Source organism: Leucopleurus acutus, assembly GCF_964270905.1.
Source record: "Leucopleurus acutus genome assembly, chromosome: 16".
In the NCBI taxonomy this organism is placed as follows: domain Eukaryota; kingdom Metazoa; phylum Chordata; class Mammalia; order Artiodactyla; family Delphinidae; genus Leucopleurus; species Leucopleurus acutus.
The window spans coordinates 82,421,899-82,449,123 of record NC_139158.1 but is presented as its reverse complement, the minus strand read 5'-3'; the positions used below and the strand labels follow the sequence as shown (position 1 = coordinate 82,449,123).

General features: G+C 45.5%; 1 protein-coding gene across 1 annotated transcript; it reads left to right on the top strand.

The window, feature by feature from the left end:
* Positions 1 to 272: 272 nt before the first annotated feature.
* On the top strand, positions 273 to 25,319 carry CTCFL (CCCTC-binding factor like; the record flags this gene model as incomplete). The annotated part of the gene is made up of 9 exons (XM_082857852.1): positions 273 to 795; positions 5,520 to 5,690; positions 5,991 to 6,124; positions 9,187 to 9,307; positions 9,970 to 10,119; positions 12,314 to 12,474; positions 15,814 to 15,996; positions 21,656 to 21,779; positions 25,171 to 25,319. 9 exons carry the CDS (start codon positions 273 to 275, stop codon positions 25,317 to 25,319), a joined length of 1,716 nt encoding a protein of 571 aa, XP_082713978.1.
* Positions 25,320 to 27,225: the final 1,906 nt, after the last annotated feature.

Below are 27,225 nucleotides of genomic sequence, written 5' to 3'. Positions count from 1 at the left end.
CCAGGCCTGGAATGTGTATTTGTTGAAAGCCTGCCGAGGCCCACATCTGTTGGTTCTAGAATCTTCTGGACAAACACCTGCTTTAGTCTCAGTCCTACTTAGTCCAGCCCCTTGTAGGCCTAGGCTGAGTTAACTTAGTCCTGAGCCGTGTAAGCCCCAAAGCCTTTTGAGGCTGGAACCTTGTCAGCCCTTGACCAGCCCCAAAGCCTGCTAGGCCGAACCCACTGTGCCCACCCACACGGCTTGCTCTTTCTCTGACAGACCAAGTCACAATGGCAGGGATCGAGATCTCTGTCCCTCCGGAGCAGTTCACCAAAAGCAAAGAACCAGGGTTGATAACAGAAAAAGCCCTGGAGGAGGAAGAAGAAGGGGTGTGCAGAGCGAGGGAACACCCAAGCTCTGAAGAGTTAGAGGCCGAGAGCACCCACGGGGTCCTCCAGGCCAAGATCCCAGGGGGCGAGCTGGAGCTCCTGCTGGCCATCCCGCAGGAGGGCGAGAAGCACATCCTGACCCTGCAGATGGTGCACTTGACCTCCGAAGATGCGGAGCTGCAGGACCTGGCACCACAGCACCAGGAAGAGGTGCAGGGGACGGTGCAGCAGGCTGGTAGTGGGCTGCAGTCACTGGTGTGGCTTGGGGAGGAGTCCCAGCAGAGCCCGCACCAGTGTGTCACCATTAGCATCCAGGAGGAGGTGTACCTGCTGCAGGAGGTGGAGGTGATGCAGTTTCATGTTCTGGAGGAGAATGTGACCGGGGCCAGTGAAGACAGTAAGTGTGCAGTGAGCCTGGCAGAAAGCTCTGGATCTAGAAAGGTACAACTAGTTTTAATAAAATGGGGGGCAGGGGAGGAAGCCAGAAAACTGTTTTTTAGAGTTACCCTTCATGCAGTATTATGTATGGACAAGCAGTTTAAAATTTGCAATTTAAAATTAAATACAGTAAAAATATTTCCCAGGAAAATCTTGGGGGACCTCATGTTGTTTTTGAAGAGTTTAAAAAGTTACACTAATTAGAATACGATGAGACGCATCGAGTCTTTAAATTGTGTTCTGTTTCACCACCGAGACCCTCGATGCTTAGTAATTACAGTTGAAGCATTTTGGTTGCAATGGACAATCTTCTGTGCTTCTTTAATTTGTGTTTTTCTCTATGGATTCTGTGGTTTCATCAAAGCAAAGAGTTGAATCAGGCTGTAATTAATAGTACTGTACTTGTTTGAATACCTGTTTTTGTGTATTAGCTTGAGAAAGGTCAGGAAGAGGAACGGCTGCTGGCTGAAGGTGGATCCAGTGAAGAAACAGAAGGGCAGTTTCTTCTTCTGGAAGTCAGACCAGGAGATGAAGGAAGAGTTGAACTTGTTCTGACAATTTCACCCTTAAATATTGAGAAACCTACGCTGGGCCAAGCACGTGTTGAAGAAGCCAACGCTACAGAAAGTCAAAGACACACAAAGGGTAGGCCAGTTCCTTCGTAAGAGACTCTTCAAACAACAGGGCTGCTGATTCTCTTCAGGGGAAGGGGATGGTAGTTGAAGTGTGAAGTGGTTGCCTTAGTCGCTTGCAGCATGTCAGGAGATGGGAGAAGTTTTGAGCTAACGTTCTGTATTGTGAGTCAGATCCAAAAGAGTTTTGCATCTTGTGCGCAGATGTTTTGAAAGCATAGTACAGAGGCTCCCGAAAAGGGCCGTGCACATAAATAGAAATTTGGGCCCCATCTGCTCCCTAGTTTGCATCCCCGGGGGGTTAGGGGGTCTGACGGAGACCAGAGCAAGTGCTTCAGGCCCTGGAGAAGGAAGGAGTGATGCCCAGAGGGCAGCAGAGGCTCCCTTTAAGGGGAGGGGATGTTTAGGTGAGGCCAGGAAAGAGGATGACTCTGACCCTCGAAAAGTATTTGTTCAGCTTTTTTTAAAGTATTAGTTTTTCTCCCTTATTTCAATCAAGAGAGTCCACCCTTGAAGTCTCAACTTTTAGCTCATTTATAAAAAGTCATACCTGGCCACCTTCGGCTGTTTCCTCCTTCTAGCAACAGCTAGTCAGGGTTAGAAAGAGACTCAGTTTAGAAAGCCACACTGCCACCACTGTCCCTTCTTCTTACGTGTGGTTAACGTTATTCATTTAGGCTGATTGCCTCTGGCTTCAGTAGCTGGTTGCATTCGTAACCTTTGCTATATATTAGCTTCTCATATATTTAAATCAAGAGATTGTACCCCCAAATTCCCAGCTCCTAGCTCATTTTCAGGTTTTTTAATATATTCACAATTCTGTGAAGCGTCACCACTGTCTAATTCCAGAATATTTTTATCACCCTAAAAAGAAAAGTGTACCCATCAAACAGTCACTTCTGGGCATTTCATTTCAATGGAATCATACCCAGGTAGCACATGGCCTTTTGTGTCTGGATCCCTTCACATAGCATAACGTTTTCAAGGCTCATCCACGTCGTCGTAGCATGCGTCGGTACTTCATCCCTTCACCCCTGAATAACATTCCATTGTGTGGATACACACCGTGTTCTGTTTATCCAGTGATCTGTTGATCCAGATTTAGGCTGTTTTTACCTTTTAGCTATTGTCCATGGTGCTGCTATGAATATTCATGGACAAGTTTTTGTTTGCACACCTGTTTTCAGTTCTTTTGGGTGTATACCGAGGAGTGGAATTGCTGGATACTCTGTGTTTCACTATTTGAGGAGCTGCAGAGCTGCACCAATTTACATTCCCACCAGCAATGTAGGAGGGTTCCGCTTTCTCCACATTCTCACTATTCTCCATTTAAAAAAATTACAGCCATCCTAGTGAGTGTGAAGGGGTATCCCATTATGGTTTTCATTTGCATTTCCCGAATGACTAATGATGTTGAGTATCTTTTCACGTGTTATTGGCTATTGGTGTGTCTTCTTCGAAAATGTCTATTCAAATCCTTTGCCCGTTTTTAAATTGGTACCTGTATTAGCTTCCCAGGGCTGCCATAACAAAATGCCACAAACTGGGTGGCTTAAAACAACATAAACAGGGCTTCCCTGGTGGCGCAGTGGTTGAGAGTCTGCCTGCTAATGCAGGGGACACGGGTTCGAGCCCTGGTCTGGGAAGATCCCACATGCCGCGGAGCAACTAGGCCCGTGAGCCACAACTACTGAGCCTGCGCGTCTGGAGCCTGTGCTCCGCAACAAGAGAGGCCGCGATAGTGAGAGGCCCGCGCACCGCGATGAAGAGTGGCCCCTGCTTGCCACAACTAGAGAAAGCCCTCGCACAGAAACGAAGACCCAATACAGCAAAAATAAAATTAATTAATTAATAAACTCCTACCCCCAATATCTTAAAAAGAAAAACAAAAAAAAAAAACCATGAACATATTCTGTCACAGCTCTGGAAGCTGGAAGTCTGAAATCAGTGTTGATACAGCCATGCTCTGTTGGAAGGCTCTAAAAGAGAATGTGTTCCATGCCTTTCTCTTAGCTTCTGCTGATGCAGCAACCACGGCATCCTTGGCTTGTAGGTGCATCCCTCCAAGTCTCTGCCTCTGTTGTCACATAAAGTTCTCCGTGTGTCTCTTTCTGTGTCTCTGTTCTCTTCTTATAAGGATACCAGTCATACTGGATTAGGACCCGTCCTAGTCCAGTATGATCATCTGAAATTGTCTTCAAAGACCCTATGTGCAAGTAAGGTCACATTCATAGATATTTGCCATTAGGACTGCAACGGATCTTTTTGGGGAACACATCTCGACCCCAAAACCTTCTTTTCCAAGTTTGTTGAGTGTTTCATCATGAAAGGGTGTTGGAATTTGTGAAGTGCTTTTTCTGTACCTATTGAGATGATCACGTAGGGCTTTTTCTCCCTTTCTTTTGTCAGTTTGGTGTATTACATTGATTGATTTCCATCTGTTCAACCTCTCTTCCATTACTGTGATAAATTCCACGTAGTCAAGGTGCACAATCTTTTAAATACGCTACTGGATTTGGTTTGCTAGTATGTTGAAGATTTTTGCATCGGTATTCATAAGGGATATTGGTCTATAGTTTTGTTTTGGTGTCTTTTTTTTTTCAGTATCAGAGTAATACTGGCCTCATGAAATGAGTTGGGAAGTGTTTCCTACTCGTCTCTTTTTTTTTTAAGAGTTTTAGATGTTAGAGTTTAGATGTTTTTTAAGAGTTTTAGATTGCTGTTAATTCTTTAAGTGGGGTGGTATTCTCCAATGATGCCATCTGGCCCTGGGGGTTTCTTTGTTGAACTTTTTTGATTAATGACTCAATCTCTTTATTGATTGTAGGGCTATTTGGATTTTCTATTTCTTCTTGAGTCAGTTTTGGTAGTTTGTGTGTTTCTAGGAATTTTCCATTTTGTATAGGTTTTCTAGTTTATTGGCACACATCTGTGTATTTTCTTATCGTCCTTTTTATTTCTGTACGGTTGGTAGTACACTTTGCTTCTTGATTTTAATTATTTGACTTATCTTTTTTTTTTTTAGTTACAAGTCTAGAGAAAGTGTCAATGTTGATCTTTTAAAAGAACCAACTTTCAGTTTCATTGGTCCTCTCTGCTGTTTTCTTATTTTCTATCTCATTCATCTTCACTCTAATCCTTATTATTTCTTCCTTCTGCTAGCTTTGAGTTTATACTTCTCTTAATTTTCTGGTTCCTTAAGATGTAAAGTTAGGTTATTGATCTGAAATGTTTTTTCTTTTTTAATGTAAGTGTTTACAATTAAAAGTTTCCTTCTGAGCACTTTAGCTATATCCTGTGAGCTTGGTATGCCATGTTTTCACTTTTATTCATCTCAAAGTATTTTACAGTTTCTTTGTGATTTCTTCTTTGAGCCATTGGTCCTTTAGGAGTATGTTGTTTAACTTCTATATATTTGTGAATATTCCAAATTTCCTTCTTTTATTGATTTCTGACTTCATTCCATAATGGTCAGAGAGCAAATTATTTCTGTCTTTTAAAATTAATTGACACTTGTTTTCTGATTTACCATATGGTCTTTCCTGAAGAAGGTGCCTTATGTACCTGAGAAGAATGTATGTTCTCCTGTTGTTGAGTGGAGTGTTCTATAGGTGTTTCTTCTGTCCAGTTCGTTTATAATGTTGTTTAAGTCTTCTGTTTCCTTGGTGATATTCTGTCTAGTTCTCTTCATTGTTGAAAGTGGGGCATTGAAGTCTCCAACTGTTATTGAACCATCTCTTCCTACTTTCAGTTCTTTCAGTTTTTGCTTCAAGTATTTTGGGGATCTGTTATTAGGTTCACGTATGTTTATAATTGTTGTATCTTCATGATGGTTTGACCCTTTTATCATTGCGTATGTTCTTATTTGTCTCTTGTAATAATTTTTGTCAAAGTCTGTCTTGTCCATTAGTATAGCCACCCAGCTCTCTTTTGCTTACCATTTGCATGGAGCACCTTTTGTTCAGTTACCACATTAGGTGAGAAAAGGATGTGTGTAGTTACTTTGTATTTAAGTGGAACTTGAACACCTAAAGAAAGGTTTGTACCAATACATAAATGTTGTCTCTCCCTCCGACAGAAGGAAAACGAACCTTCCACTGTGACATCTGCACGTTCACCTCTTCTAGAATTTCGAGTTTGAATCGTCATATGAAAACTCACACCAATGAAAAGCCTTATACGTGTCACCTTTGCCTGAAAGCTTTCCGTACTGTTACTGTCCTTCGGAATCATATCAACACCCATACAGGTAAACAGCTGAGAGGGACCTTTACCTTGAATGATGTGTGTTGAGGCTTAGGTAAGAATGCAAATCCATCTGTTTGTATATTAAAATAATGCCGTTTTTTAGACTTTAATTTTGTCTTTTTTCTTCAATTTTAGTTAAAAACGTTGGATGTTCCCAAGATTTTTCTCATATCTTTCCAGGGCCTACAGAGCCTCTTAATTTTTAAAGCATTTTGAGACTGAGTGTCATTAATAAGTTATGATTCCCTAGGAAAAGTGTGGCTAAATCTTGCTTGAAAGAATAAATGATGTGATCTTACAGGAACCAGGCCCTACAAGTGTGGTGACTGTGACATGGCATTTGTCACCAGTGGAGAACGTGCCCGACACAGACGTTATAAACACACTCACGAGAAGCCCTTTAAATGTTCCATGTGCAAGTACGCTAGCGTAGAGGTAAGTTCACTCTTCAAGTTTCGTAGTGTTGTATTAAGAAGCTGCTGTCACAGTCATGTAAGTCAAACTACCAGTAGAATCTCTCGTAACATCTCTGCAGGAAACAATACTCATTTTGTTTCCTAAATTTAGTTTTTTAAATGTGATTTCTTTGATTACTGACTAGGGAAAGCAGTATGCAGAGCTGTACAAATTACAAATAACATGTGGTCCTGGAGAAATAATTCTCATATTTGTTAAAAAGTTCTACCCTGCATTCTCTGTAGGACTCGTTCCACAAAATCAAAGTGTATTTGCTCTGACAGACAAGAGACCCAATCTGAATGTTCGCTGAGAGTTTTGAGCTTTCCTCAGTGGCACTTGATTTGATACAAAGCAATGTGCTTAAAGATTTAAACATGGCGGGGCTTCCCTGGTGGCGCAGTGGTTGAGAGTCCGCCTGCCGATGCAGGGGACACGGGTTCGTGATCCGGTCCGGGAGGATCCCACGTGCCGCGGAGCGGCTGGGCCCGTGAGCCACGGCCACTGAGCCTGCGTGTCCAGGAGCCTGTGCTCCGCAGCGGGAGAGGCCACAACAGGGAGAGGCCCGCGTACAGCAAAAAAAAAAAAAGGTTTAAACGTGGCCATTTCCACTCTTAATGACAGAGGCCAACTTGTTAAATCTTCAGTTATAAGTCATGTTCATTTCAACTAGATCAGTTTCTTTATACCTTCCAGCAGATTTAGCACACCCTCAGTGAAACAACAGAACGGTATATTTACTTTTTTTTTTTTTTTTTTTGCGGTACGCGGGCCTCTCACTGTTGTGGCCTCTCCCGTTGCGGAGCACAGGCTCCGGACGCGCAGGCTCAGCGGCCATGGCTCACGGGCCCAGCTGCTCCGCGGCATGTGGGATCTTCCCGGACCGGGGCACGAACCCATGTCCCCTGCATCGGCAGGCGGACTCTCAACCACTGCGCCACCAGGGAAGCCCTATATTTACTTTTGAGTGTCACTTTTGTACAGTTAATCTTTAAGAACTCCACTATCTAGCAGAGCGCATGCTGGGTCCTGATTTTGAGCCCCATTGGGAAAGGACGATACGCTTGAACTGAACTGAGTTAAAGGGGATGGCTACAGTTTAAATACAGCAGTGATGAAACTGCGTTTCATCAACTAGGAAATTTCACAGACAGGGCAGAATTTGATTCCAAAAAAAAATTTTTTTTTTTTTGCTATAACTATTTTCAAAAATTATTTGTCATCTGAGTTAAAGGTTGAAACTGGACGCTGAAAACACAAAATGAGGGTTTCAAAGAACAAAGCCATCTGAGAATCCTACGCCTAGAATAGACGTTTGGTTGGTGTCCTGCCAGTTCTCAGCACAAATTTCCCACGTTTGCTGAGACCCTTCTCCAGGGTCGACCTCAACATATGGACCCTCTGTTTCTGCCCTCACCCTGTGTTTTGCATCTTCCAAGTCCTAGCATGCTGGTCTGCTCTAAGGGGGAGTAGCCAAAGCCCCCCACCCTGACGCCACCCCTTTACACATATGCCAGCAGGAATGTGTGAAGCTGGGATGCAGAGTACCCCAACTTCTGAACTCCCCTCCCTCCCCCTCCTACCTTTCAAAGCCGTCCAGAGAAGGTTTACACACAGCCTTCTTTGATCATGCACACCACTCCGCTTTTCAAACCTCTCATGCTACAATTTTTAAAATTCCTTTTGTTTTGCTTTCTGATACACTCAAAGCTATCTTTTTTTCTTCTAAAAATCTAAGCTAAATTTTTTGGTTTGGGTCTTGTTTTCCATTCCGAGTCTTCCTTTGTTCTTGAATGTTCTTTAGGCTTCTGGGAAGCTGCACATTAGGGAACCAGGCCAAGTGGAGCCTTCCTGAGATCACAGACAGGCTGCTGAGGGCTTTCCCACGTCTGTAGCTCAAGCATGGTTCATTACCTCTGTTTCTGCTAAAGGTAGAAAAGAGCCTGAAAGAAGTGAATACAGAATAAGAACAGTCCTAGAAGGTCATTACAATAGGCCCAAAACATGATAAAACGGGCATGTTTGCCTTTTAACTAATTGCCTATGATACGTAATTAATCAAATTAGAAGGTATTTTCTTCTACTTAAAAGTTCTTACAAACTGCTACCGCGTAGAACCTATTCTTATTTTTTATATATAAATGTATTTATTTGTTTATTTTGGGCTTCGTTGGGTCTTCGTTGCTGTGCTGGACTTTCTCTAGTTGCCGCGAGCGGGGGCTACTCTTCGTTCCGGTGTGCGGGCTTCTCATTGCGGTGGCTTCCCTTGTTGCGGAGCACGGGCTCTAGACGTGTAGGCTTCAGTAGTTGCAGCACACGGGCTCAGTAGTTTTGGCACGCGGGCTCAGTAGCTGTGGCTCGTGGGCTCTAGAGCACAGGCTCAGTAGTTGTGGCGCACGGGCTTAGTCGCTCCGCACCATATGGGATCTTCCCGGACCAGGGCTCAAACCCGTGTCCCCTGCATTGGCAGGCGGATTCGTAACCCCTGCGCCACGAGGGAAGTCCCTGCGTAGAATCTATTCTTAATGGCAAGGAAGGTGTTCCTCCGTCCCTGGGCCGTTTAGGGTCCACAGAGCTTGGAACTGTGAAGTACCTCCGACAGATGTCGGTCCATTCAAGAGCTCATGTTTTCAAGTTTCTCTGTTTATGCAAGCAAACAATTTTCTGGCCTCTGCAGTTCCGCAGCATGATCTAAACTTTGCAGCTATTGAGAGGCCGTTGCCTTAGAAATGAAAATAAGATTGTGGATGCCACGGAGCAGCTAGATTTCCATTTTCCTTTGTAAAGTGAAGCTGAGGTGAGAGTCTCTTGAACGTCCCGTTCATTATCGCCCGAGGGTCTTACGCACACATATCAAATGCAGAGCGTCATCCGCCGCAGAAAGGAAGCGGCAGTGGCTTTAGCAGGTTTTCTCCAGGGTGGGAGGTAGGCTCTGCTGTTAAGATCGGACTCGTTTAGATATCTTTTACAACTCTGGTTTATCGAAGACGCCACAAGTTTGGAGTTTCTGCTGCAATAAATATCTTTCATTTGTTTATCAGGCAAGTAAGTTGAAGCGCCACATCCGTTCGCACACGGGCGAGCGCCCCTTTCAGTGCCATCTCTGCAGCTACGCCGGCAAAGACGCCTGCAAGGTGAAACGGCACATGAGGACGCATTCCGGTAAAAGTTTCTCACGCTTAAGGCCAAATAAGTAAAGCGTAGTTTCCTTCTTACAAGTGACCTTGGCAAAGTTATTAGAGGTCGAACGTCAAAGCGAAGTTTTGACACAGGGATGTTGCCTCTGCATTTATTTAGCGTTAAGGGAGCGTAATTCAACACGTAAACACAGCACGTAGATACCCCGTGGTGACCCCACTGTGAAGAGTAAACACCGTCAACTATTTGCTCCCATAGGTTTTCCAGGTTTTTCAAAGTCGGCGCCTTAATTCATCCTTCGACGTTAAGGCAAAACAAAAAACAAAGCGTACTGATTTCGTAAAGCACCATCTTTATATTTTGTTGTATAAGAACTGTGATTATGTGTGCTTCTGGGTTCTTTGCACCAAGGGTAGGAACTAGGTGTGGGTCTTGAACTGTGAGTACCGCCAGATGTTAGGAGAGTCGCCCATCTGGGCTGCTGTCCACACAGCTGGACATCACGTTGTACGGGCTTGATTTAGGGACCTGGCCCTAGTTGGGGGTTAAACGTACGAGAAAGGAGTTGCAAAGGGAGTCCTGGGGGGGAAAGAAAGGCTTTCAGCCCCGGGTGTCCTTTGGGGAGCACCAGGGGTTTCAGGGTGAAGCCCCTCGGCGGAGGGTCACTGTTGTCATCCGTGTCCCAGGTGAGAGGCCCTACGAATGCCACATCTGCCACGCACGCTTCACCCAGAGCGGGACCATGAAGATACACGTCCTGCAGAAGCATGGCGAGAACGTCCCCAAGTACCAGTGCCCGCATTGTGACACCGTCACTGCAAGGAAGAGCGACCTGCGTGAGTGTCTGGCTTAGAGAACTTCCTTTAGCTGCCCCGTGGGCCGGCTCTTTGGGAAGCCTGTGGAGCCCTGGGCCTGATTCCAGGGAGGCAGCGGGATTCAGGTGCTGCTCCTGGGTGTGTGTTTGTTTTCTTTCCGGACGTGCTATGATGCCATCTTGTGGCTAGATCTCGTAAGTGCAGTTTCAGAGTCTGGCCCAGGCCCGGTCCAGGTACACAGATGAGCTCTCACGGGCATTTGAGCTCCTAAAGGGCTTCCCCAGATATTATTTTATTCCATAGTGGGCCTGTTTTTACAGATGACGAAGCGGATAAGGGACAAAAAGCGAACTGCCCCAGAGTCTCGTGACCAGGTGCCAGGAGGTGGCCTGATTTCAGGTTCTGACTCTCTATTAAATAATCTCTCCCGTGACACTCAGCAAATTTTTCTTAAACCCTTGCTGTGACCCTAAACAATTCTGGGAACCGAGGGTGGAAGCGCGACATGGTTCTTTCCATAAGGAACTTGCTTCAGTAAAAGAGCCCACTTCATGTGACGTGAAATCCGTACTGTGACAAGGTGAACCCTCCTAACAGTACGAGGCACCTTGAGCAGTTCCGAGTGCCAGACTGGGAGCTGGGATTGTATCTCGCCTGCAGAGGAAACCGGCCCTACTTAGCTGGGGGCGGTGGTGGAGGTGACGGTGAGTGAACCAGTCCCTCTCCTTTGTTTCAGGGTTCCTGGTCTCTCATTTTCTTCTTTCTAAAACACATAACACTGTGACACTCAGAATATGTTGGCAGAAACAGAGTCCCTGGTTTGCCCAGAGAAATTCTGGAGATGAGAGGCACAAACATTTGCAAACATTTCTGAAAGGGTAAAGGTGTTTAATGAAGTCTTAACTTTGCGTCCAGATCCTTTGTCAGTTGCAAAACACAGCCCAGTGAGACCCTGTAGGGCACAGGAGTCTTGAGCCAGTTGCCAAGAAAGGACATTACCGACACCACGGCCAAGAAATACAGGTCATGTCCCATCCAAGTCGGTGGCGCACTCCCTATACCTCCATATACCCGTAAGATGCTTTGTACACAAGCTAAGTCTTCCTTCCTGTCACTATATGAGACACCAAGCTCTTTAAATGACCGAGTCGGCACGTAGGAGGTGTGTACCTCTGCCCTGCAGAGGCGTCTTACACAAAGGAGCACAAAGCCACCACGCTTTAGACTTAGTTGAGCCGAAATTATCCTAGAGCGCGCCCCTCGAGTACGACGTAGGAAGAAACAGAGCGCTGGCCTCTAACAGAACGTCGGGGCTTTTATTTTAAGCCAGAATACAGAGGTTATGTCCTCGTTATGTAAAACCATCTCAACATATCCTAAAAGTCCACCCACACCGTAGGGTTCTCCAAGTGCTTTGTTAAATGAACACACCAGGTCCAACATGCCCTAGCTTATGTAGCGCTTGACTCCATATGAACGAATATTAAGATGAGATGCCAGCGTGCCGTGCATTTAGAGCAGCAGTGTTTTAGCTGAGACTGATTTTACCTCCCAGGAGACACTTGGCAGTGTCTGGAGGCACTTTGGTTGTCACAAGCGGGGAGGGAGGGATGCTACTGGCACTAGAGGGTAGAGGCCAGGGATGCTGCAGAGAACAGGACACCCACCCAGGAAGGCATGAGCCAGCCTCAAGTGTTAATACAGGCAGACCTCGTTTTATTGCACTTTGCTTTCTCGTGCTTCTCGTACCGCGTATTTTACAGATTGAAGGTTTGTGGCAACCCTGCGTTGAGCAAGTGTGTTGGCACCATCTTTCCGACAGCATTTGCTCACTTCTGGCCTCCATGTCACATTTTGGTAAATCTCGCAATATTTCAAACCCTCCACCAGCAAAAAGATTATCACTTGCTGAAGGCTCAGATGACGATTAGCATTTTTTAGCAGTATGTTTGAAGTATGTACATTGTTTTTTAGACATAGTGCTAGTGCATGCTTAATAGACTACGGTATAGCATAAACATAAATTTTATACGCAGTGAGAAACAAGGAAATCCGTGTGATTCACTTTATTGTGATGGTCTGGAACGGAACCCGCAATATCTCCGAGGTCTGCCTGTAGTAGCAAGGGTGAGAAACCCTATTTGGAGCGTAGGGGGAAATCGGCCTCACAGAACGTAACCCTATTCTCCCACGTGATGTTCGGTTACTCTTTTAGGTGTCCATTTGCTCAAGCTGCATACGTACGACGCTGCAGAGATGAAGTGCCGCTACTGTTCTGCTGTCTTCCACGAGCGCTATGCTCTCATTCAGCACCAGAAAACTCACAAAAACGAGAAGAGGTTCAAGTGTGAACACTGCAGCTACGCCTGCAAGCAGGTACTGTGTTTCAGGCACTTCGGGGAGGAGCCGAGAGTTGAAAGCAAGCGTTCTTGAAGTGTGGCTCACAGACCCCTAGAGGTCCTTGAAACCGATCAGGATCATAAGATCAAGATCACTGTTATTAACTAGTCGTAATGCCAACACATTATTCGCCCTTTTCACTAGGTGACATTGGCACTGATGGTGCAAGAACAGTGGAGCTGCTTTAACGTGAGTCAGTGCGGCCACACCAAGCAGGACCACTGTGTTCTTGTTCTTCGTGCCCTGGCAGCAAAACGGAAGGGCAGTTTACTTAAGAATGTCCTTGACAAAGCCGTGAAAGTTATTCACTTTATTCCATCTTGATTGACCCTGAATGCTCTTTTTAATAGTCTGCGTGATGAACTACGAAGTTGGCATAAAGCACCTCCGCTGTCCTCCAAAGCACGGTGGTCATCTGGAGGAGGCATCTGTGGGACTTCTGAGTTGCCAGCTCAACTAGCCACCTTTTCGTGAATCACTATTTTTTCTTGAAAGAACAGATGACAAACTCTACTTATTCCATTATTGGGTATTTGGTAGACGTTCTCTTGAGAGCAAATGAAGTGATCCTGCCACGTCAAGGAAAATGGGTTGCCAAGAAAGCAGTTCCCACCTGGAAAACTTACATCCATCAGCATGAACCTGGCAGCTTTCTAATACTTAAGACTTTTCAAATGAGACTGAAATGATTTTAAGAAAGCATTTTTAATAGTATATACTCAACACCTAGAAGCTCTTTATAACTCAGAGCTTCTGATGTTTTCCAAATGACCCACCTGTTATTTACAAAATCATGTAATAACCCACCTGTTATTTACAAAATCACGCTTGTTATTTACAAAATCATGCATGGGTAAAAGATTCATTCAAAGTATAAAAAGATCAACACATTTTAACATAACGAAGTACAAAAAGTTCACTGGTGTGGTTTCAGGCCCCACATTTTAACCAACTTTGAAGAAATCACCACTTGTTGAATGTTGGTGTAATAGAGAAGAATACCCACAATTATTTGAGAAAAACTATAAAAATTCTGCTCCCTTTCCCAGCTACGTATCTGGGAGAGCAGATGTTCTTCATCTATTTCGGCCACAATAACACAGCCCTGCAGACCGAAGGCAGAAGCTACTTCCTTTGAATAAGGTTGCCAGACTTAGAAATAAAAATAGATAATGACCAGTTAAATTTGCATTTCAGGTAAACAGCAAATACTTTTGTATACAGGTATGTCCCAAATAGTGCCATCTTATATATGAGGCGAGACATTAGTGTTTTTGTTTTAAAAAAATAGATAATAGGGCTTCCCTGGTGGCGCAGTGGTTGAGAGTCCGCCTGCCGATGCAGGGGACACGGGTTCGTGCCCCGGTCCGGGAGGATCCCACGTGCCGCGGAGCGGCTGGGCCCATGAGCCATGGCCGCTGAGCCTGCGCGTCCGGAGCCTGTGCTCCGCAACGGGAGAGGCCACAACATTGAGAGGCCCGCGTACCGCAAAAAATAAATAAAAATTAAAAAATAGATAACAGACATTTACAGAGGTATGTTAACATAGCTGATTTGTTGTTATTTTTCAATGAATGGATAAATATTTTTTATATTTTTAATTTCTCAATTGATTTCGAATACAGTCAATATTAATAGATGTCATCCCCATAAACAAAAGCTCCTTGGAGTTGGCCATGGTTTTTTATGAGTATAATGGGTCCTAAGACCAAAAGCTGAAGAACCGAACAGCGGTTTTGAAGCATCGTGTGCTACTGTGAATATCTTGCCACTGGTCACCAAAGGTGGAGGTCAGTTCTTACTGTGTTTCCAAGTGTGGGCTAGAAATAGCATATGCTTTGAATAAAGGAGAGTGAGTTTTTCTCGTAGATTTTGAGGTTTAGACTGTTTGGATGCCCCAGGCTCAAATTTGTGTAAATCAGCTAAGAGAGCTTCCTGGAAGATGGATGAGACTTGGGAGGTGGTCCCAGGGAGGATAGAGCCCCAGGTGTTCGGGGAGCAGAGAGCAGACAGGGGTACCTGGAGGCCAGGGATGAGGCCAGAGCACTGCTGGGTGCACTGAGCCGCTTTGGTCCTGGAGAGCAGCCCTCCCAGGTTGGACCACGACTCCCAGCAGGAGACCAGGTGATGCTTACCTGGGAGAGAGGGATGAGCTGAAAGGTGCGTGGCGGGGAGGTGTATGTTCATGAGAGAAAGATTGCAAGGAAGGCCATCAGTTAGGGCATTAACAGTAATGCAGAAGTGGTCGCATATTCCATCTGAATAATCATGCCATTTTAAGTAAAACAAATAAAATGTGTACTTCTGCTTGGCTCTCTCTATATTCTTGTCCTGATGCCCCAAATGATTTACTCATATAAATCTTAGTTAAAATTTTTGGCGATTTCTTTGCCAAGAACAATTATTTTCACCCAAATGCTTTTTTTTTTTTTAAAAAAAGGAATTTATTAAATTTATTTATTTATTTATGGCTGCATTGGGTCTTCATTGCTGCACATGGGCTTTCTCTGGTTGCAGTGAGCGGGGGCTACTCTTTGTTGCAGTGTGTGGGCTTCTCATTGCGGTGGCTTCTCTTGTTGTGGAGCACGGGCTCTAGGCATGCGGGCTTCAGTAGTTGTGGCACATGGGCTCAGTAGTTGTGGCTCCCGGGCTCTAGAGCGCAGGCTCAGTAGCTGTAGCTCACAGGCTTAGTTGCTCCGCGGCATGTGGGATCCTCCCGGACCAGGGCTCGAACCCGTGTCCCCTGCGTTGGCAGGTGGATTCTTAAGCACTGTGCCACTGGGGAAGTCCCCCACTATGCTTTTAAATCGATATGAAGATTTGTAACACTATCAGGAAGTAGCCGGGAAAATGTTTAGATGCTTAATGTCCTTCAGACCCCAAAAGTCTGCTGAGTTGAAACTCTAACAATAGATTTTCAAGTTTGCAGGTTCCATCTGCCCTTTGTAAACTCAGATCATGGCAAATAATTATAGAAATAGGGCTGCAAATACATAAGCTCTTTGGGAGGGGAAATTGATTACGGTTTCACTCCCCAAGGTATGTTCTACTCCATCCCTCCTGGGACTGTAGGACCAGCTGGGATTAATCCTGAGAACTTGGTAACCTGATGGCAGGGACTGTGTAAGCTTGTTTCCTAGAGGCCAGACCGCGCTACTTCCACGGCAGTGCTGTGTCAAGAATGCGTTTGCTTTGTTTTTTGTTAAAAATGCACACATCTTTGGGGAGGAAAAAAAAAAAGGTATACAATAAATAACGTCTGATGCTAAAAAATCCCTGTCAGTAGCTCAGCCATTTGTTTTCCTTCCCTTCTAGGAACGTCATATGACAGTTCACATACGTACCCACACTGGAGAGAAGCCGTTTGCCTGCCTCTCCTGCAATAGACGTTTCCCACAGAAGCAACTTCTAAACGTGCACTTCAAGAAATACCATGATACAACTTTCGTCCCGACTGTTTACAAATGCCCCAGGTGTGGCAAAGGCTTTACCCGCTTGGTAAGCTCCCTCAAGTCCCAATAAATCCTCCTTGAAAAGATCCCTGTGTCCCCAGGCACGGTGTCACACTTGGGCAGTTTTATCCTGATTATAGAAACTTGCCAGGATTTAAGGTAGCATCTGTCATGCCTTAAGAAAGTGGTTATTAGTTTTTTGGAGTCACAAAACTCTTGAAAATCTTATAAACATGTGGTTTCCCTTCCGTGAAAAAAGACACTCCTGCAGACAGAATCTTGCGAATGGCTTTAGGGAGTTCTCAGGCTCCCAGACAATCTACAAAGAACCCCTGCTTTTAGGATAACATTTTAAAAATTGTCCCTGTGGATTAGATTTAGGCTACTTCACAGAGAGAATGCAGTTTTTAATATGTTTTGTAGATATTCTTAGAATAGGGCTCTCGGTGCTGTGCTCAGAAATACATTTACTCTTCAGTTTTATTTTTTTAGGTGTCGTATTAGTTATCTATTGCATAACTAATTACCTCGAGACGTAGTGGCTTAAGACAACCAACATTTGCTATCTCTCATTTTCTGTGGGTTGGGAAGTTGGGAGTGGCTCAGCTGGGTGGTTCTGCCTCTGGGTCTCTCGTGAGTTGCCGTCAGGGTGTTGTCAGGGGCTGTAGTCATTTGATGGCGTGACTGGAGCTGGAGGTACCGCTTCTAAGATGGCGTGCTCAACATGGCTGTTGGCAGGAGGCTTCAGTTCCTCGCTACGTGGGCCTCTCCATTGGGCTGCTCAAGTGTCCTCGTGACCAGAGCGAGAGAGAGCAAGGAGGAAGCCACAGTGTCCCCTAATCTTAGAAGTGACACGACCCTACTTTTCTGTTCATTAGAAATGCAGCATATAATTCAGCCCATATTCAAGGGGTGAGGGGTAAAGTCCCTTTTGAAAGAAAGAGCGCCAAAGAACTTGTGGACATTTAAAGCCACCACAGAGATTAGCTAGATCCCTAGATGATGTGTGTACTTTATAGAAGTTTAAAATTATCTGAACTTGACTATTTTCATGGAAGAAACTATCTTTTCTCTTAGAGGAAGATGGTAGGGTAGTTGTGTTTTTTGGGTAGTGTGTGGGACAGTTCTGGAGTGTTAATGCTATTAGTTGAAAATTTCAAACAGAAGCGGTGGCAGTGCTCCAAAAACAGTGTCATTCATACTGAGTTAAAATTGTAAAGAAGCTGCCCTTTGGTGTGAGAAACAAGAAAGCAGAGTAAAGAGTAAGTCAGCCTCACAGGATCCTTCAGAACATGAGGTCAGAAGTTTCAAAATTTCTCCTTCCATTCAAGAAAGCACATTGGGACTTGCATCTGGAATATAGAAAGAATGTTTACAACACTATAATAAAACGTTAAATACCCTATTAAAAACAGGCAAAGGATCTAAGTAGACATTTCTCAGAAGAAAACATACAGATGGCCGATAGGCACGTGAAAACATTCGTCACGAAGGAATTGCAAATCAAAATCACAGTGAGATACCCCTAGGACGAGCCATTAGAATGGCTGTGATCAAAGAAGGCAGATAATAAAAGATGTGGGAAAACTGAACCTGTTATACATTGCTGGTGGGATTTTTAAACGGTGAAGTCACCTTGTAAAACAGTCCGGCAGTTCCTCAAAAAGTTAAACATAGAGTTACCATGTGACCCGGCAATTCCACTCCTAGGCATGTATCCCAAAGAGTTGAAACATATGGCCACACAAAAACTTGTACACAAATGTTCACAGCAGCATTATTCATACTAGCCAAAAAGTGGAAACTACCCAAATGTCCATCAACTAACGAACAGATAAAACGTGGCCCGCCCATACACTGGAATATTATTCAACCACAGAAAGAAGTGAAACACTGATACATGCTATATAACATGGGTGAACCTCGAAAAAAGCCAGACACAGAAGGCTACATATTATATGATCCATCTTGATGAAATGTCCAGAACAGGCAAGTTCATAGCGACAGAAAGTAGATGAGTGGCTGCCTGGCTGGAAGGAGGGGGAATGCAGAGTGTTTACGGTATAGGATTTCTTTTTGAAATGTTCTAAAATTGATTGTGGTGGATAGTTGCACAATTCTGTGAATGAACTAAAAACCTTGAAGTATACATTTTAAACAGGTGGATTTTATGGCATGGGAATTATATCTCAATAAAGCTGTTTATAAGAAATAAAAGAAAGGGATTTCCCATTTCTGGTTCCATGTGTAAGGAACTTGGAAGTCACTACTTCATCCTAACAAGTAAAAAACTGAATAGAGTGAAAAATCAACAACTCTTTAGGATCCGTAAAAGAGGCGAGGCCACAGGGCAAACCGCTGCCCCCAAGCTTGGAGACACAGACAGGTGAATGCAGGGAGTCCCCTCTTACCTGAGCAGAGACTTAGAAGCAGGAACTGCTGTGGAAGCCAGCGCCGGTGTAGGAAAACCAGAGCTGTCGCTGATGAATTGCTGGAGGCTCGGCGTGGACAACTGAGTGTTGAAAGGTGCAGGGGGACCCAGTCATAGGGGATCCCCACAATATTGTGAGCTTTACCACCAGGAGTTCAACAAGGTTCCCACAGCGAATATCTAAAAAACAAAAACAAAACTATCTCCTTCTGCTTCCTGCAGGGGGAGTGGAAAAGGAACCATTCTTCTTACCGAGGCCTGTTCTAGGGGTAGACTAGTTAACCAGTGCCTAATCTGCTGGGGTTTTATCAGAGCCTAACTGACCTGGGGAAGGGAAATACCCAAGTCACCCCATTCTAGACATTCTGTCCCACCCAAGAGGGGAAAACAAAGAAACTGAGAAACCACAGCCCAGAGGCGCAGGCTCACGGAAAGGCTGAGCCCTCAACACAGGCTGGAGAACGCACCCCTCACCATCCCATTACTAAAGGCTTATTTACAGCAGCTCCTTTTATGCAAAAAAAAGAAAAATTCCAAGGCGTGCCAAACAGCAAACAACACAATTTGAAGAGACAGAGCAAGCATCAGGAATGGCAGGGACGTTGGAGTTATCAGACCAGGAACGAAAACAACTACGATTCATATGCTAAGGGCGCTAACAGAAAAAGTAGGCCGGGCTTCCCTGGGGGCGCAGCGGTTGAGAGTCCGCCTGCCGATGCAGGGGACGCGGGTTCGCGCCCCGGTCCGGGAAGATCCCACGTGCCGCGGGGCGGCTGGGCCCGTGAGCCATGGCCGCTGAGCCTGCGCGTCCGGAGCCTGTGCCCCGCAACGGGAGAGGCCACAACAGTGGGAGGCCCGCGTACCGCAAAAAAAAAAAACACTTAAACCTCAACAATAAGAAAACAACCCAGTTAAAAAATGGGCCAAGGACTTTGACACCTCACCAAAGAAGATATACTGATGGCAAATAAGCATATGAAAAATTGTTCCCCATCATATGTCATCAGGGAAATGCAAATTAAAACAATGAGATACCACGACACACCTATTGGAATGGCCAAAATCCGGAATACAGACAACACCAAACGCCAGTGAGGAGGTGGGACAACAGAAATTCTTCTTCATTGCTGGTTGCAGCGTAAAATGGGGCGGCCAGTTTGGAAGACAGTTTGGAACTTTCTTACGAAATTAAACATACTCATACCCCACAATTCCACAGTCGTGCTCTTTGGTATTTACCCAAAAGAGCTGAAAGCTTATGTCCACACAAAAACCTACACACAGGTGTTGTAGCAGCTTTACTCATAATTGCCCAAACTTGGAAACAACCAAGACTCCCTTGAGTAGGTGGATGGATAAACGAACTGTGGTGCATCCAGACGGTGGAATATTATTGAGCGCAATTTGAATATTTAAAATCCCTCTTTTATAACATCATTAGGACTAAAGGAGAAATCAAGAATAGAATCAAGATTATATTTACAACTTATGAATAGCACGCGTCCAAACTAATGGGATGCAGCCCAAAACTACAGCTATTCGAGCCCTTTGCGTTTCCATTTGAATTTTAGGATTAGCTTGTCAATATTTGTAAAGTTGTAGCTTTAAATGAGTTTATAATACAAAACGTAAAAGAGGAAATAAACATTTAAATTAATATTTTAGAAAGAGCAAAAATAAAAAAGGTCCACATCAAAAAAATCTTAAAAAAAAAAGACATGGAGGAACTTTAAATGTGCATTAAGTGAAAGAAGCCAGTCGGAAAAGGCGCCACACTGTATGATTTCAGCTCTGTGGCGCTCTGGAAAAGGCAAAACTGTGGAGACAGTAAGAGGACCAGCGGTCGCTTGGGGTTGGGGTTTGGGGGAAGAAAGAATAGGCAGACAGCAGACGATTTGTAGGGAAGAAAATCTACCTCCCTCTCAATTTTGCTGTGAACCTAAAACTGCTCTTTAAAAATTGTGTTTAAAAATAGACAAATGAAAGTATATCTGGATACTCAAATTCAATTTAATTTTTAAAAAGTATAGGATTCAAAACTTCCATTCTTTAGCCCACAGTGGTCCCAGTGTATCTCTAGACCAGAATGTCACAGGGCCAGCCCTCTCCTCCCCAGTAAGGACCCCCTGCTCTGGATTCAGAATACTGGGCACCTCCTCTCTTGAGAAACATTTCCCTGACACAGAGGTCTGTATTATTACTTTGCCCCCTGGGCCGTCAATGTCCATAGGTTTACTTAAACTCTTACCCCACTTACTTTGTAAAGGCTGGATGTGTTTTTGTTTGTTTTGTTTGCTCATGCAAACTTGTGTCAGGAGTTCTTAACCATGAACTTTGTGAAGTCGTAGGCAGACTGTGTATGGAGTTACACATGCCTGTTGCTGGGGAAGGAGCCTTGCTTTTTATCATATTCACAAAGGAATCCTTGACTCCAAAAGGCTTGGTTTTATATACTTCGTCATACTATAAACCAGGGGTTGGCACGCTTTTTTCTGTAAAGGGCCAGAGTAAATATTTTCATCTTCACAGACCAGTTTCTGCCCCAACTACTCAAGTCTGCCGTTGTAGCTCAAAAGCAGTTTGCCAACCCGTATGGATAAGCATAAAATGGAAGCAATTTAAATACCATCCCCTCCCCTTACATATGGATCCTTCCGCTTTCCCCCGACGCACCAGGACAGCCCCGACCACCACACTGAAGTCTCAGTGGAAACTAGGGGTCACATTTTATATAATCAGCATATTTAATGACATGCCGCCAGTATCTTACTTTAGCATATGGACTTAGTGTAAGTGTTCTCACTTATTTTAAACCATCCTGCGTGTTCACAGACAAAAATATATCGTTACTAGGTTCGATAGGAAAGCTCTGAGCTGCCTTTTTAATTCCAAATGTTGTACAGTCTTAATACCTCCATGCATAGTGGGTCTGGAGGGAAGCTGGTAGGGCAGTAAAATGCCCATGGTATATTGCTGATTTTTATAAAATCGAGGGTATATTGAATTTTTCAAGCCTCACTTCAGTAGAAGCAGTCTAGGAAAATGAATTTTGTCTTCTCATTGACGTCCCTGACTTTAAAAATATTTAAAAATAAGCTGGGTTTCGGCTAGACCGAAACACAACGGAAAAGGGTCACCTCTAAAAAAATCCATCTTTTTTGTACAAGATTACCCAAGGCGCGCGTTCCTCCCCGCTTCCCGTCTCTTTAGCCGTGGGTTTTCCACGCCATTCCCAGTGATGCTGGCTTTCCCTGTGCTCTCCTTTCTCCGGCAGAATAACATGCAGAGACACTTGAAAAAGTGTGGCTCCAGGCAAGAGAAGCCAACCACCTCGGAAAAAGGAAGACGAACAAAAATGAGGAAGCCGACCATCCCGAAAGAGACAGCCAAGGAAGACGGTACCTCACGTTAAATGACTCAGATTTTATTTTGACGGTGGTTTTCTGGTTCTGCGTTTCCCTGGGTGCTGAGCGTTACTGTGCAGGGGACGCATCGAGAAACCCTAAGTTTCCGACCCCAGCAGGCGCCTGTTCCCAGCAGCCATTGCTGCTGCTACTGCCCCGACGGGCGGGTTGGTGAAGTGGGAGGATGCGCAGAGGAAGTGAGCCTGGGGACCCCGGTGGGTCCACACCCCCCGTCACGTGGGGTCCTGGCGGGACGTGAGAGCCAGGCGATGACGTTGCACGTGCCCCCGCTGTCCTTGGTCGTGCTGGTGGACTGTCCCTGTGCCTGGTGGAGCTATGGGCCCGTGTCCATCTCCTGGGGCTGCCGCAGCAAATGACCACATGCTGGGTGGTTTAGAACGGGAATTGATTTGCTCGTAGGTCTGGAGGCAGAAGCCCTAAATCAAGGCCATCAGCAGGGCTACGCTCCATCTGCACGCTCTGGGGCGGGGGGTGGGGGCACCCTTCCTTGCCTCCTCCGGCCTCCGGTGGCCCAGGCGCCCCGGGCCTGTGGCTGCATCACCCCGTCTCTGCCTCTGTCTGCCCGTGGGCGCATCCCCTGTATCTGCGTCTCACCTTTTCTGTCTCATACAGACACGTGTCGTTGGCTTTAGGGCCTGCCTGGAAGATCCAGGATGATCTCATCCCGAGGGCCTTCATTACATCGTCAAAGACCCTTCTTCCAAATAAAGTCCCAATCTCAGTTTGGGGGTTGGGATGTGGACGTGTCTCTTGCGGGGCTGCCATTCAACCCACTCCAGGCGTCAGTCTTTTCCCTCCAGCCTCAGGGAGCAGATGTGAGTCCCCAGGTTAACACAGGGGTTGTCCGTGTGCTGTCGGCCCTGTGGAAGGTTCTGCTCCACGAGGGGGAGGCCCTAGCTCCTGTGCAGCTGTTCTGTTCCTTTCGTATGAGAATCTTAGACTTAGAGTGTGACTGGAAACCAAGGCAACCTTCAGCAAAAACAAATGGAAAATGTTTGCATGGCATCCTCATCCTTTAAATTCCCTAGATTTTGATTCCAGCCCCAATCCTGGACTTGTGAGTGTTCCCACGGAGAGCTGGAAGCCTCTTCCTTCCTCCAAGGGTTGTCAGATAAAGTGGAGGATACGCCCAGTTAAATTTGAATTTCAGATAAACAGTGAATAACTTTGTCGTCTGAGTATATCCCACACGCTATCTGGGGTAAACTTATGCTAAGGAATGATTCAGTGTTTATCGGAAACTCACGTTTAACAGGGCGTCCTGCAGTCCGTCCCTTTCCCCTCTGTGCAGCGTCCCTCATTTCAGTAACTGTCCACATGCCAAACTCCCTGGTTCTTTTTCCACGTCTCACCCACCTGGCAAAGCTCAAACCCTGGAGGCATCGTGGGAGCCAGGTCCTGGAGGGCGGGTGACCTGGTAGGACCTAGGGGTCCTCAGTCGGTGCCCAGCTGCCCAGCTCAGTTACAACCATCCAGGATCGCACCCACGGCCCATCTCTGGAGCGCCTGTTTTCTCTCCTGCAGGAGTTACCATGTCCCACCGAGAGCCCACACGTGGTCCCTTTTATCCTGAGTGCAGCCCCACACCGCAGGCCTTCGTGCCGTCCGCCAGTGGAGAACTGGATGGCAGAGGCCACAGCCCGCCCCGGGCTCCCGTGGACACCCCGTGGCACCTCTCCCACCTGCTCACCCCTCCATGTTTCTCTTCTCCCTCCCCAGCGGCCAGCTCGTCCGGTTCAGCCAGATCCTTCTCGACAGCCTCAAATATACTTGTGTCTTGAGAAAAAATACATACACCGGCAGGACTCCCAGCTCCACTCTGCTCCCTCTTGTTCCCATGGACTCCCCTCTCCCCTGCCCCGTCGGCCCCTCCATTGTTCAAGCCTGTGGGCTTCCAGCCTGGGCACCGGCCTCCGCAGTTGCGGGGCAGCACCTCACCCTCATTAATCCTGAGCTGACCTCTCCCCAACGTGCTTTCTGGACGTCGACATTGAAAGAACAGAAAAAAATTTTTTGAGTGATGAAGAGTGGGTCCCCACGTGCGCCTTCTCCCCCATTTACTTACACTAGCCTTTGAAACAGGACCGTTCTGTCGACGAGCTCTGGGAAGGGCCCTGGAGACACGGCTGGCGTTGACTCTTCGTGAGCCAGAAGGGCAGAAAGGGCAAAACTCTTGCAGTTTTAAAAATCGGGGATGAAAAGACTGGATATTTTAAAACGTTTTGCGTATCGAAGAGGGTCAGCTGCGTATTCAAAGCAAAGTGTGAATTGAGACAAGTAACCTGACTTGTATTAGCCAGAAACAGGACTTGATTTGCACTTCAGGGTTTTTTTGAACCTACATCCTCCAGGTCATCATTTCATTTCTACTTTTGCTGTGTTAGTGGGTCAGCGTGTCCCCCACCAAGGTCCTCGGTAGATTTCTGCAAGTTACTGTCAGACGGCACCTATTCCGCGACTCTTGTGTTCATCTTCGTACACAAGGCCTGAGTCTTATTCCTCTCCCCCCTCCCCCCTCCCAAATGCTTCAAGGAACCGTAAGCAAAACTATGTTGCAACAAGTTTGAAGTCACATGCGATAAAAGCCTTCTTCTGCGCGGGGCTCTCTGTCTCTCGTTCCCGGTGCCTCGTCAGTGACTTTCCACGGGTCTCCTCGGGGAGGAATTTGGAAAATGGGTAGGGGGTTGGATGTGGATGTGAGCCTCTGTTTTGAGACTCCCAAAGTTGGGCTGACTGTTTAGAAGCTGCTGGAAGGAGGGCAGGGATGGTCACGGATCTGAGTGTGGCTCATGGTGTGTACCTAGCAGGACGCTTGGCCCGGAGGTGACTCGGGGTATGTTGATTAGCTGATGGGACAGGTGTCCCGAGAGCAGCTGGCCTTTTTCATGTCATCAGTGTCATTCCGTGGGCACCAGGACAAGACTTGTGTAAGCCGTCCGGCCAGTAACTCACAGGACCTGCATTCACCTCAAGCCGCGGTTCTCAGCGGGGGGTGGTTTTGCCCCCCGGGGCACAGGTGCCTGTGTCTGGTGGCATTTCTGGCTGCCACAGCTGGGGGAGGGTGCTTCTGGCACCCCGCGGGTCAAGGCCAGGGAGGCTGCTAACCGCCTAACGGTGCGCAGGACAGGTTCCCACAGCAGGGAACCCTCCGGCCCTAAATGTCTGCAGAGCTGGGGTTGAGAAGCCCTGCCTTAAACAGTTGAGATCAGGGTATTTGTACTGTCCCATAAATGGAAGTATTGTTTTCCAAAATGCTGCGCTAAAAATTCAGCCATTGTTTCCAAAATACAATCGCAGCGTTTATCAATTCTGATTTCGTGGCTGCTTTATTTTAAATTTGCCAACGCTGTGCCTTTTCCCCAAGAAGCCGCTGCTGAGGAGGCCTCCCTGGTGAGCGGAGAGCAGTCCCCGGGGGGGCTGGTTCCCATTGACTTCGGAGAAGCCATGACTGGAGGCGAGGACCCGGATGAAGACATGACCTGTGAGATGATCCTGGCCATGATGGAGAACTGATGGGGAGTCCAGGTTCGGTGCGACAACGTGTTGTTCTTAACGCGCGTTACGAGGGTTTAGCACTGTCTTTGAAACAATTAAATTCATGACAACGGATGGTCACAGTTTTTCCAGAGCTTGTGGTAGTGCCTAGAATTGTTTGCCTATGTTCAGTTGGGTATTTCAGAAACACTGCAGGCATTTGATAAAGGGCCCCAATCCTGAATTGGAGGATGAAACCTCAGACCTATGAATTCATTCACTTGATACTGGCAGGGTGACCCCCAATGAATGAGCAGTGATTTTTGGATAATAGTCATTTCCATGATGACGTAGACTACTTAGTGCTTCACCAGACAGGCAAAGCTGGGGAACAACAGGTTGAATTGTACACACCCGTGATATTTCTGATATTACGCGTTTTAAACATAAAAGACTAATTTTATGTCCTTTTTTATACAAATGAGTTATCCATAAAATTTAAAGCTACCATAATACTTTTAATTAGTTCTAAATTCAGTGCAAAGGATCCTAATGGTATTTTTAAAAACTGAGTAGAAAAAGAGAAACCTCACATTAGACCAGAGAGTGATGAGCAGTTTTTACTGGGGCAGATCAGCAGGGCTCGCTTTGAGATTTTGTTTCTTTCTTAATTTTCTGTGGCAGGTGTGAAGTCCCCCCATTACATTCCGTTATAGCTTATTAGTATATCCGTTTGTCACCCTCCTGTTTTGCTAAAACGCCTTTGTTTATATTTTTTGAATAATTGGCCGAGTGAGAAGAAACAGAAAACTCTGATGATGAAAATGTGTACTTGCAGAGAACTGGGACTTTTTTAGAGCACCTATAATGAGTATTTTTTGGCCACGCCAAAGAGGTTTTCCCACATTCGAGCAGCACATGAAATGCCTCTTCAGTACTTAGAATTAACGAGTATCTGTCTTCATACTGAGTCGTAGTTTTCTTCTTTTCTTATAGCTCAGCAGCTGCTTCTGCTGGGAACTCCCCTCCACCCCATATTTTAAAATCACTGATAGGTCCTAAGTTCAAATTCTTTTTTTTTTTTCAGCTTTATTGCGATATAATTGACAAATAAAACTGTAAAGTGTACCTTGTGATGATTTGATATACAATTTGATGTATGTATGCATTGTGCAAGAATTTCTCCCATCTAGTTGACTAAATTCAAATTCTTAAAATGCTGATCTGGTGTGAAAATACCCCAAGTTCAGAAGCCCCATGTCAGGTGAACATATGGAAGCAATTTCCCAGCAGGAAAGGCAGTATATTCATTTTATGACAGTGAATTAATTGAAATCACATAATAAGACTAACCCCATGGTCTGTTGTATGCTATAATTGGGCCTATTTGAACTTTTGCAGTAGTTTCTTATTCTTTGACTGTTGTTTAAAGAGGTTTTTGCAAAACTCAATAAAATAAAATGACTTAAAATTGCCTTTCTTTGTTATATGTGAATGATGGTTCTAAAAACACGTCTTCTTTGCCTGGTGGGGATGTGGAGAAACTGGAACCCTTGTGCATTGTTGGTAGACATGTAAAATGGTGCAGATTCTATGGAAACACTATGGTGGTTCCTCAAAAAATTAAAAATAGAATCACCACGTGATTCAGCAGTATGGAGATAGACCCAAAAGAATGGAAAGCAGGGTCTTGAAGAGATATTTGTACACCCGTGTTCATAGAAGCAATATTCACAATAACCAAAAGGTGGAAGTAACTCAGATGTCCATAGATAGATAAATGGATAAACAAAATGTGGTCTGTCCATACAATGGAATATCATTAAAAAGGAAGGAAATTTTGACACCTGCTACAGCATGGATGAACCTTGAGGATATTCTGCTAAGTGAAATAAGCCAGCCCCAAAAGGACAAATACTGTATGATTCCACTTAATGTGAACTCC